This window comes from Cibotium barometz, chromosome 16 (genome assembly GCF_041138505.1).
Source record: "Cibotium barometz isolate CiBa-2024 chromosome 16, ASM4113850v1, whole genome shotgun sequence".
Classification (NCBI taxonomy): domain Eukaryota; kingdom Viridiplantae; phylum Streptophyta; class Polypodiopsida; order Cyatheales; family Cibotiaceae; genus Cibotium; species Cibotium barometz.
The window spans coordinates 26,946,054-26,957,716 of NC_141061.1; the positions used below are offsets into that span (position 1 = coordinate 26,946,054).

Below are 11,663 nucleotides of genomic sequence, written 5' to 3' on the forward strand. Positions count from 1 at the left end.
CATGCTAGTTCCATCAACAATGGGGAGGCACCGAAACAAAATGTAGTGGCTATCCCAGCACCCTTGGGGGGGGGGGCTCCTGGTGACTCGTAAGGGAGGGATCGGGTCGGAGAGGTAGCAATAGTCATCTCTACTAGCTCCGAAAAATGATGAATCGGCGGCGGCGGACGGAGCTAGCTGGCTATTGTCGTTGCTCTAGATCTGGCATAGCCAAAGGGAGCACAACAATTCTTTGGAGAGGCTGCTGGCGGGGGGGGGGGATTTAGTACCATTGGAGTAGAGGCAGCTGGAGGGAGGAGAGTCGAAGCAAATGGTGGGGGAGGGGGAGGGGGAGGGGGTGGGGATGGGGATGGGGGAGGGGGTGGGGGTGGGGGAGGGATGGGGGGAGAAGGGATTCCCAACGGAGGGGGGGGAGGGGATGACTGCGAGGGCAAGCCCGCTGCAGGCACTAAAGGGTTAGCGATCTCCATGGGCTGAAACCCTAGAGGGGGGTCCCGCGAGGTAACGGCCTCGAGAAGGGGGGACTGGGGGCAGGTTCCTTGAGAGGGGAACTGCAAGGGGGCCATCATTGTCAGTAGGGGGCTACTGAGATAAATGCTCAGTAGATGAGGGAGAAGGGGAAAGAAGATGGAGAAAAAATCTTGAGTGGAGTGGAGGGGAGCTCAAAATAGGGAGGACGGGCAGCGGATAACACAAAGGAGGAAAAACCAGAGGTGTGTGCACAAGGAGGCTGTGTAGGCGGAGGGAAGGGGATGTATAGTACGTGGGCTGCGCAAGGGGCAAAGGGAGGGAGGCGCGTCAAAGGAGACGGAGGCAAAGGGGGTAAGGCGATGGTGAGGGCGGAAAGGAGAGGTAGAAATGGCAAGGGCAGGCGCAGGCTACAACAGGGGAGCTCCAGCCTCTCTCTCTCTCTCTCTCTCTCACACACACACACACAGTTATACGCTTGAATTCTACAAAAGTTTGTCATGCTTCTTAAAATTGTATGTTTGAGAACAGTTTCTTAAAATGAAAACCATCACAACACAATTTTTTTATACATTTGGTCACAGCATGCCATAAATAGGGATGCTGTATTACAAGGCTGAGAATAGGCATTGATATACAACTGAAGCAAAATCTGTCATTACCATGCCCTGGAGTTTACAAGAGGTCAACTATAAATAACAAACATGGCCTTCCCAAAACTAGATTACAAATCCTCTTTTGTAAGGTGTGATATAAAGATCCTGCAAGCAAATGTGGTACTGGGGCAGATACAAGTCCTTTACAAAGGAAGAGGCATTGCTTTCTTCTGGTTGGTTGCCAGTTGCCAGCTGGTTCAGATGTATCCCTCTGTAGCAAGTAAGGTCTCTCCAACAGGACTAGAGAGCTTCTTTAAGATATTGAACCTGTGAAATGCCACAATCAGGAGTGCAACATCTAGAGGTACATGGAGGAGTCCTTATGTCATAGACGGTCAGGTTCCAAGGTGAAAACATGGCCCTTGGCAGTAGCTTTGTGTCTCATCTCTTTGTGCAAAGCTAGCCAACCCCCAAGAACCAAGCTTCTTTACCAGGACCTTATAATGATCCCCATCGCATATCTAGATCAGACAAGTGAATTTCTCCACTCTCTGCCATCATATGTGCTCACCTCCTCTGGAAGTTTAAGGTCTTCACACAGAAGGCAAACATGAAAGCAAAGAAAACTGGGAAGATTATGAGCACTGCTGCCACCACACCAAGGAAGTCTGTACGAAAACCGAAGGTCGTGTTCAGAAATACAGACAGGGTTTGGTTGGCCGTGCCCCCTGTTGGAAGGTTGACCAGTATAGGTGTCATCAAATCGGCATACTGAGAGGTGATCAGGCCATTCACAGTCCATGCAGTCGGGCATAGCCAGTAGTACCAGATCCACCATTTGGGTATCCTCTGCATAAGGTAGTGTTTACAGAGTTGAAGTTTGTGTGCACAAGTTAAGAGTTACAAAGAGTCACAAACTGGAGACAAACTAGAGTCACAAACTGGAGACATACTTTTGAGCTAAAGGGCCACAAAAGATTCAGTGTCATTGCCAATCTCAGACATATCAACTTGGACGCGCAGAACTTACCGGCCTGGGAACCAAGAAACCTGAGAAAAGGTTGAAGATGGCGTAGAAAGCCGATGCCACAATTGCTGCTACTTGATGGTTGGGTGTGATGGAAACAGCCATCATACCATAATATGTAAAATAAAGGAAAGTGCAGAACATCGTAAATAGAAACCATAAATATTTGGAAACTACCCACTGGAACCCAATCATGGAGTACACCAGAAAACCATACATGACTGTTTGGAAGAAGACGTAGGGCAATTCGATGATGACCTGAAAGTTCCCCAGAAAACTTATCAAAATCAATGCAAAACACCTTCAAAACAAAAGCAAAACTTTGTGGTATTTTATACACAGGAACTGACCTGACCAAAGGCATAAGGCACAGCCGAGTACATTCCGGCCCCTCGCTCTCGATAGAATACCGTACGTTCAATTGAGACAACTGGTTGTACTGTAGAACAGTTGTTTATACCCAGAAATATTGTTGCTCCGTACATTGCCCCCATGACAGTGAGGAGGTCTTGCTGCTTTGTACTGGTCATCAGAACTCACATGCTATGAGAAAAAATGTCCATGGGCATACATATGATAAAGTTATACAAGTAATGTTCCTAATAGGTTGAAATACTCACATTTTTGTTCCAAGCTGCCAGAAGATGGTACCAAATATAAGAGCTGATATGAAAGAGAATGAGAAGCGAACTAAGTTGTATCCTGGACTACGCCAATATGTCAAGTTCTGCTTCCATAACAGGATTTTGAACTGCCCCCATAATGGCTGACAAAATTGAGTTGGAAAGTACAAGTCTTTTGTTCTTGGCGCTGGCAAACTGAGCTCCTTCACCAGCTCTTTGTTGCGTCTACAGTCAAGCTCTTACATATGAAAACAAAGCTTTTTGCATTTTAATAAGCTTCCACACCACACACGCCCACACACACATGCACGCACAAAAGTACATACATTAACTTTTTGTCTCACACTGCCTCATTGAAGACCAGGTCAAGAAAATAGTACACTTCTACATATTGGATGAAAAGAGCACAGGTAGACAATAAGTGTGTGTAGAAATGGACGAAATTCTTCCACACACCACACACCCACACACACATGCATGCACATAAGTACATACATTAACTTTTTGTCTCACACTGCCTCATTGAAGGCCAGGTCAAGAAAATAGTACACTTCTACAGATTGGATGAAAAGAGCACATGTAGACAATAAGCGTGGTAGAAATGGAAGAAATTATTACTGTGCAAGAGAGGATTTTCTATAAATTTCTGCGAAGTCCACTCCGAGGCGCTGCTCTTGTGCCATATTACTGACCTCCAACATCCATGTGGCAGGGTTGTACTTATCTTTGATTCTGGGAACTCCCGGAACAGCCTATATAAAAAAAGGGAGCCCTTGCATTCAACACCACCTCCTAACAGGGCTTTGCAAAAAAGACAATCAAGATCTCAACAAGCTTGATTACCTCAAAGTATTCGACTACCTTCTGGGAATGTTGGCCCAATGGCCCGGCATAGATGACTTGACCACCTCGCTTCATCAACAAGAGCTAAATAGACAACAATCCTATTTATGTCTCCTCACAAAGAAAGACAATATGTCATAAGTTCTCTTAGTGTACAAGCACTCTACCCTACCTCATCAAATGATTCAAAGATGTCGATGCTTGGCTGATGGATTGTGCAAACCACTGTACGCCCTGTTTCCACTGTGTTTCTTACGGCACGCATAACAATGGCTGCTGCTCTAGCATCCAAACCAGATGTAGGTTCATCCATAAAAATAATGGATGGGTTTGCCACCAACTCAACAGCAATAGTGAGCCTTTTTCGCTGCTCGGTTGAAAGACCACTTATACCTGGGAGTCCTACCAAGGCACCACTTAAGGTGTCAAGCTCAACGAGCTTCATGACCTCGTCCACGAATTGCTGGGACACAGTATAGCACAAGGTATCATTACTAGCCATGCTAGTAAAACAACAGCACAATCCTTGTGAACACAAAGGTAAAAATGGTGCATAACTTTCATCCCACCAATATATAGTGCCAGTGCAAACCGTTCTAGAAAAGTAGCAAGCCCTCAGTAAACACCAATCTTTACCTGAAGGCCCTGTCTGTGGGATAGGCTAGGACCCCGTCCATTCCCCACAGAAAATCAGAATGGGACCCTCACTGACGTGTAAGGTCAACATTACACATGAACTACACCCATACCAACACAGCCCACCTTCATCGGGTTTCACTTACCATTTTGGTTTCGGGATCGATGTCCGCGGGAAGACGAAGCCATGCAGAGAAGATGAGAGACTCTCGAATAGTAACCTGAGGAGAGTGGATGTCTGTTTGTTCACAGTAGCCAGAAATCCTAGCAAATGTCTCTTGCTTTTTGGGGTACCCAGAGATCCTCACATCTCCCTCGATGTAGCCAGCAGTTTTCCGGCCTGCAAGAACATCCATGAAAGTAGTCTTTCCGGCTCCACTGACACCCATGAGGGCAGTGAGCACACCGGGCCTGAAAGATCCGGTCACTCCACTAAGCAATTGCAATCTGTTTTCGGTGACACCTTGTGCCATCATTTCCTTCATTTCATAAGAAACCAGTTTACTAAGACATGGAGCCCTCAGTGCACTGAACCCAAACATCAATACACTCATAAATATCACGATGGTGAAAAATGAGGACTTACCACAGGCATGTCTACAGAATATTCGACATCCTCAAAAGAAATAGTCAATGGCTGGAAAGGGAGGGTCATTCCATGCTTCACCGCACCCATCTCGACAACCCCCATATCATTGTTTCCATCTGAAGAAAACAAAGATCTGAGCAGAGGTCTCTGTCTAGAGCGCTGCATTTTCAGGTCGATCAACATGTCCCCACTTGTATCTTCACTAGCTTGCATTTTAGCAAAAGCTTCCTTCGAAATCACAGCCTGAGGCTTCCCAATTGCTGCAAAAAGCAATGAAAATACAGCATGAAGTGAGGCACATCCACCTACCGTGAAAGTGGAATCTCCCTACTTAACAGAGGGAGTAGGGCAGCACCTTTGTATAGGGATTCTCGTACTTACGGTGGAAGTATGACAGCACCACTGTGAACAGGAGGTTGAACACCACAATGAACCCAACCAGGGCACCAATACCAATCCAGTAAAAGTAAGATTTAGTATAAAGCCCACGATTTTGTAGTATTTGAACACCCGTGGAAACATTGCTTTGGAATACAGTTGTATTCTGCACACAAAAAAGGAGGCTGGTTATTAAAAACAACCTTTCAAAGAATTTAAGGATGATGTATAGCATTGGGAAAGGTTACAAAGCCTTGTACCGAGTTCATACCCATCTAGGAGAAAGAAATTCATTAACAGTAGTTGCCGACTCCCCGTATGCAAGGGGTGATAGATAGTAACCCCATATCCACCACCTCGGAATTGTTGCTGCAAAACCAAAACCAATCATCTAGGACCCTCGTTGTGCACAGTGTAGTCTGGGGAGGTCTGCGTTCAAATCCCCGCAGGCTCCCCATCAGCATCTCGGCTGTTTGGGCCATATTTGTCCTACCTTTGGGCGGGAGATCAAGCCGCCTTCGGGTGGGTTGCTACTACATCAGGATCTTTTCAAGGGAAAAAAAAAAGAGAGGGAGCATCCACACCTCTTGGAATGATGAAACCACCAAGCATGAATATAGTTAGCAGCACAAAGGAGCCACCAGTATTGGCCAAGATCATGGACCGACAGAAACCGCCGATCAACCGGAAGAGGGACGACGACATCTGATGCATCAGAAAGAGTAGCAGATATTGTCGGAAGAACCTGAAACATACTCCGTTTCATGATCTCGAAAATCTGATGTCTCACTGGAATGGCTTAGGATGCATGCAAGCATGAACCAATAACACAATGACACTCCAACCCTTACCTGCTAGGTTCCGGGGAAAACCCAATGACATAGTAGGTTAAAGAGACCCAGAGGCCTGATTCCACGACAGACTGTGGAATCCTCAAGACAAAGGTTGGCAGCGTGTATGCCCATGCTGGGTAGAAGAGGAGGTCACGCTGTTTGAAGAATATCGGGAGTCTCAAGATTGTCAACGACATCTCGGCAAAACCATTGAACATGATGATGACCAAGGAGAAAAACAATGCCCCCAGGTAAGAAGTGCCATCTGCTAAGACTGGTCTGAGTGTCGTTCTTAGAAACACAGTCATTGCAATGAAAGCAACAAGGACCAGCTGCATACAGAAGGGACCGAGTTACAAATGTACGCACTCCCAGGCACGCACGCACACACACATACATGCATGCATACAAACATACACACATAAACATATACATACATATGTTCATGCATGCATTGGAAGACACTACAGCAAACACAAGTTACAGCACATTGATACATTTGCACACATACATACATGTACACACACACACACACACACACACACACAAAAAAAAAAAAAACACATGCATATATACATATGATGAAACTCCAGCAAACACAAAAATATTTGCATTTGTGCACACATACATCACAATTGTCAGCATACCTGCACACCCTTGAAAATGTAGACGAATGAGTTCCTTTTCATAAGAAGCCATTCCCGAGCAAAGCATGCTTTTAAAAGGTCTATCTTGCTGACTGAATATCTGCTGAAAGACAAAGCTGCTTTGTGGCTCCTCTCTCTTGGATAAGGATGAGATAGCTCCTCTGCAAGACGGCTACCAACATGGAAATTTTTGAACCTATCAACAAACTCTTTCACTGTGATGTAATGATAGTGCTTGCTTTTGTCGAACCAGTACTGTTCTTGGTCTTTGCGTGAGGTCACCTAAAGGTAGCATTCAAAGATTAGGACCTTGTAGTGTGCACATGTATTTCATTTCTTTAGAAACCAAGAGCACAGTCAGGGATCACCTCTTGCAAGAAGTCTGCAGCACCCTTCCTCTCTGGGCACTTGAAACCGCAGCTCTCAAAAAACTCCAAGGCATGCTCTCTTGGGCCCTGATACACAATTTGCCCTTCAGCAAGTAGAAGCACATCATCAAATAGTTCAAAGGTCTCCGGCGGCGGCTGTAGAAGAGATATCAAAATGGTCCCTTCCAATACGTGCACAAACTGCCGTAGGCACTTCACCACCTGGAAGGTGGTGGAACTGTCGAGACCTGTAGAGATTTCATCCATAAAGAGTGTTTTGGTAGGTCCAACAATCATCTCTCCTGCAAGCAAGGCGCAGATGCCCATGAGTACATTCACGGGGGTATGACCTGATGATGCATGTGAACATGCCTGCATGTGTGTGTGTGTGTGTGTGTGTGTGTGTGAATGGAGGGAGGGGGGAGGAGGGGGGCAAGTCCTCGATTAATAAAAAACCCTCCATGCACAAGGTGCTATGTTACATGAAGTGACCTCTGGCATGCATTTTTGGAGAACAAACCTGTCGTGACCCTCTTTTTCTGGCCTCCCGATATGCCCCTTCGCATCGGATCCCCCACCATTGTATCCGCACAGATGTCCAAGCCAAGAATCTTCACCCAGCACCAATGGACCACAAGTCAGATGACACATCTACATCAAATGCATCACATTACCAAAACTGCAGATGATTTAGCCGCTTTTGTTTTAACTTTATTTGCACACCTTCAATGTGTAATCTGTCTGAAGGCTACCCTGAATCCCTTCCAAAGAAGTTGCCTGTCCAAGAAAATATCCCACATTGAACAGATTCAAGAATTATACACATATGCCCTTTACAGACACACTGTACGTCCAGGCATGGGCATGTGTCTGTGGGTAAAGAGGCTTACAGTAGTACTTCATATAAAGCATTTTCCCTTGATGTATCGCACCTTCATAAACGCATCGATTTCAGCATCAGGGAAAATCCCGGCCTGTTTTTCCCTCTTAGCAAGCTCCAAGAGCATTTCTGTACAAGTGAACGATATGCACAATGAGATAGGACTCCCCACAACATGGGTTGCACCAAAATGTCAGCTTCAATTGGATATATATTTGCAGCATAGCATTACTGCACCATATCTCGTGCCGACTCCTTGGCATTGGGCAGAAAAATCCAAGGTCTCCCTCACAGTTAATTCTCCTATATGCAAGTCATATTGGCTAATGTATGCTGAAGTTTTTTGAGGAACAAACTCATGCAGAGCATGCCCATTGTATGTGATACTTCCCCTTTTCTGCAATGACAACACACCTTGATTATATGACATTTCTGAACAGAGCCATTTGAAAGAGAAGAACATGATAGCAACTTACTTTCAAAGAGGGATCCAATTTTCCCGCCAAAGCTAGGAGAAGGCTCGTCTTTCCTGATCCTGGAGGACCCAAAAGAAGTGCCATCCTGGAGAGAGAGAGAGAGAGATGTTAAAAGAGTGTAACCAATGCTTTGATTGATGCACAAACTCAAATCTTGTGGTAATTTTTTAACTTACCTGCTAGGCTTGATGATGCCACTAATGTCTTTCAGTATTGCAAGACTGGCTTTCCGTGTTGTGGATAAGTGGAGCATACCCAACAAGCCCTGATGTACAAAAAGAAATCAATTATGAGCTCTAGCTAGAACACATACAAAAAAACTTGATAAGGGTGATTGTGATGATCTTACATCAACAAAGTTCAGGACAGTGTTCCATAGTGTGGGCAGAGCCCGGCCTCCCACATGACATTGGGCATCTATGCTCAAATTCTCAAACCGAACCTCGACTGTTGGCAACTCTATGCCCACTCTGCTCAAAACCAGATCAAGCCATCTTAGCAAGCCTCATTATGTCTCTAAGCTCTCTATTCAAGATTAAGCCTCTCTAAAACAAGATCAGAACCTCTATGATCAAAAAACAAACAAGATGCAGAAGAGTGTTGTGTTACTAAAGTCTCCAATCAAGATTAAACCTCTCTAAATCAAACATCAAAACCTCTTATGATCAAAAGCATACAAAATAAAGAAGCCATTCAAACAAATGAGAGACCTAGACCGATCATGGTGGTCAGGTGTGACATACTTATCGATGCGGTTTCGGAGCTTGATAAGAAACTTCTCATTGTCTTCTTCAGTGACCTTGAGAAGCTTGTCAATGAGCATCTGCCTTTCCACTATGCCAAGGTTTCTGACATCAATCTCCTGGGTGATGACCTTGCCCGCTTCAAAGCTCTTGAGGATGGAAGTCCGGAGACGGTCATAGGTGGGCAGCTTCTCCAAGGCCGCCCACTTGAGGGCCTCTTCGTCATCGTCTTGGGAATCCCTCCTGGAGTGCATAGACCGTGTAAATACATTGTCTGGCCCCCTGGATGACCAGCTCCTTATGCTCACTGTCCTGTTTATGCTCCTGCTCAGAGTGTTCCTCAGCTGTGTCCCCCATATGTCTATGTTCTCCAGCTCCACTGCCTGTGCCATGATCCCCCCTGCACAGAAAGCCCCTCTCTAGGGTTTTTTGAGCAGATATGGTAAAATTGGCGTTTTCAATGACTGCGGCAGATGGATCCTTGGTCTATGGGTATTGTGGATTAAGGTGCTGCTAAGCAGATTTGATGGATACGGCACATGAGTTTGCTCAATGGGATGTGGTGGAATTAGGGTGTTTCTCAACAGACCTCTCCAATGAGAATGGCGGATCGGTAATGGAGAAATATGATTTCTCCCAGCAGCAAACATGGCAAATGGGAATGGCAGACGGGCTTTGCAGAAGCGATATGGTGATATATACTTAGACTTTTCCCATGCAGAATTAGCAGATGAATTTTCTCAACAGCAAATATGGCAGATGCGTTTGCTAATGGGGTTTGGCAGATGGGCTCGCACACAATGAGTAGGTTTCTTCTTGGTGTAGATAGGGTTTTCTGCAATGAGGGTGGTTGCCCTTTCACGATTAATCAAGAGCTTAATATTAATCAGAGATTTACCAAGCCTGGAATTTTCCAAAATGTTCGCATGAGCCTGATGATCTCATATTTAGCAACCCAATTGCGTTTGAGAGACCTTAATCATATGGGAGCTAGATTGTAGCCAATCGATTGAGGTTAGATGGAGCTTAAACCAATGGGCATAAAAAAGGTGATGGGTTGGCGCTTCTGAGGATAGAAACTGAGCAACCCAATAAGCAAAACTGCTGATTACGATGAGCTAATGAAGTGATTAAGATTGTAGGGGTTGCACAGTGAGGCTTTCTTGACTGGTATTCTTGTAAAGATGTAGCTGCAGGCCTCCATCATGTATTATGAGTGGAAAACTGCGGAGAGCTTCGCTCCTCCGGGGCTCTTATTACTTAACGAAGAACAATAACTATTATTATTATTATTGAAAACATTTCATATTGTCATGAAAACATTTCATATTATTATTATTGAAAACATTTCATATTGTCATGATAGCATCTAGCGCCAAGGAATGGTCAAACAGCTTGTAAGTTGTGGTAAGTTGTCACCTTTCAAGGTTGGCTTGACAGTAGCAAGTATTATTTCCAACTCCCATTCATATATATCTATTCCATTTACTAGCTGAAGGTTCCAAGTGGCTGAAAAGCCAACACCTGGTAGGAGTACTAGGAGTCAGAATTTTGAAGTTTTTTGAGGAGAACTTAACACGCTTGGGTTCATGTCCATCCCTGGGAAAAGATTGAACGCGATATATATATCATTCCAAACAATGCCGCAGCATCGCGCGGGTCCTGGGTCCTGTCTTGTTAAGTTTTAATATTATATTCAAGTATTATATATCCACACGCTCTTGAGTTTTATTCTTCTTTTTTCCAATTTTCTAAATAAGAAATCGTATATTGTTCCTAGGAGGTTTACACACTTCCTGTGTCCCGATTTTTCCAAAAGGTATAAGAAATCTTGAAAATAAATTGGGGGAGATCCCCTCCCACACTAAATTCACATAGAATCTGATGTCTGTCAAAAAGCAACTATGTGGGGCATAACCCATCACCAATTCTGCAGTGTTTTTGCTCTGACATTGGTCCACGGGGCTTTATGGATAATTAACCTCAACATACATCAGTGATCACGAAAAACTATTTTCTAAAGCAATGGAAAAACCGCCTACTGAAAAATACAACTAGGATATTTCAAATTATGAGTGAAAATATAGTGATATAAAAGTACATACATTTACTCTTAAAAATTATCTTCCTCTTTTGATTAACCTATACAGAACTATGTATATACTTATGTACATGAGAAAAACTTACAAATAATAACAAGATCTATCCATTTTTCAACATAAACTAAAGGACATAATTTTGCATATCATTAACTTCAAGGTACTAGGAAATTTTTCTTCCTTTTTTTTTAAAGGCATTACCTTCAACTCTACCCTTAAAGTTGGATATTGGCTAAATGCCGGTTTTGGTGAGCAGTAAGTAGGGGCAAAGTTAACCTGGTTGAAGCACTTTTTTAGAAAATATTTTGCATAAGTGTAAATACTTTGCATGCTGTCAAAAATAAAAGTGTCTTTTTTTTGGGAACCATAAATGATATTTATAAGATAAGAGCGTGCAATTCTGGAAAATTAAAGTCTTTTGTGCGTGTCGTTGGCAGTTGGAACGTCGAATGGGTGT

The 11,663-nt window shown here is 44.1% G+C and overlaps 1 protein-coding gene across 1 annotated transcript; it reads right to left on the reverse strand.

Moving 5' to 3' along the window:
- Window positions 1–999: 999 nt before the first annotated feature.
- LOC147630506 (ABC transporter G family member 35-like) lies at window positions 1,000–10,335 on the reverse strand. The gene is made up of 23 exons (XM_086810392.1): window positions 9,108–10,335; window positions 8,714–8,834; window positions 8,541–8,629; window positions 8,365–8,449; window positions 8,126–8,285; window positions 7,941–8,017; window positions 7,732–7,785; window positions 7,529–7,619; window positions 7,009–7,310; window positions 6,641–6,922; window positions 6,012–6,325; window positions 5,745–5,905; window positions 5,432–5,529; window positions 5,164–5,326; window positions 4,780–5,042; window positions 4,340–4,672; window positions 3,730–4,020; window positions 3,558–3,641; window positions 3,333–3,466; window positions 2,712–2,939; window positions 2,442–2,613; window positions 2,095–2,349; window positions 1,000–1,913 (listed from the first exon to the last, which is right to left on the reverse strand). The coding sequence occupies exons 1-23, from the start codon at window positions 9,497–9,499 to the stop codon at window positions 1,632–1,634; spliced, it is 4,431 nt and encodes a 1,476-aa protein (XP_086666518.1). The 5' UTR covers window positions 9,500–10,335; the 3' UTR covers window positions 1,000–1,631.
- Between the last annotated feature and the right edge of the window lie 1,328 nt (window positions 10,336–11,663).

Excerpts from the sequence above, each read along its gene's own strand:
- LOC147630506 (XM_086810392.1), bottom strand. The coding sequence starts at position 9,499 with ATGGCACAGGCAGTGGAGCTGGAGAACATAGACATATGGGGGACACAG. Across the intron at positions 8,018-8,125 it reads AGGAGTCGGCACGAGATATG|AAATGCTCTTGGAGCTTGCT; the intron begins GTGCAGTAATGC and ends TCACTTGTACAG. Across the intron at positions 2,614-2,711 it reads TGGCAGCTTGGAACAAAAAT|TACAAAGCAGCAAGACCTCC; the intron begins GTGAGTATTTCA and ends TCTGATGACCAG.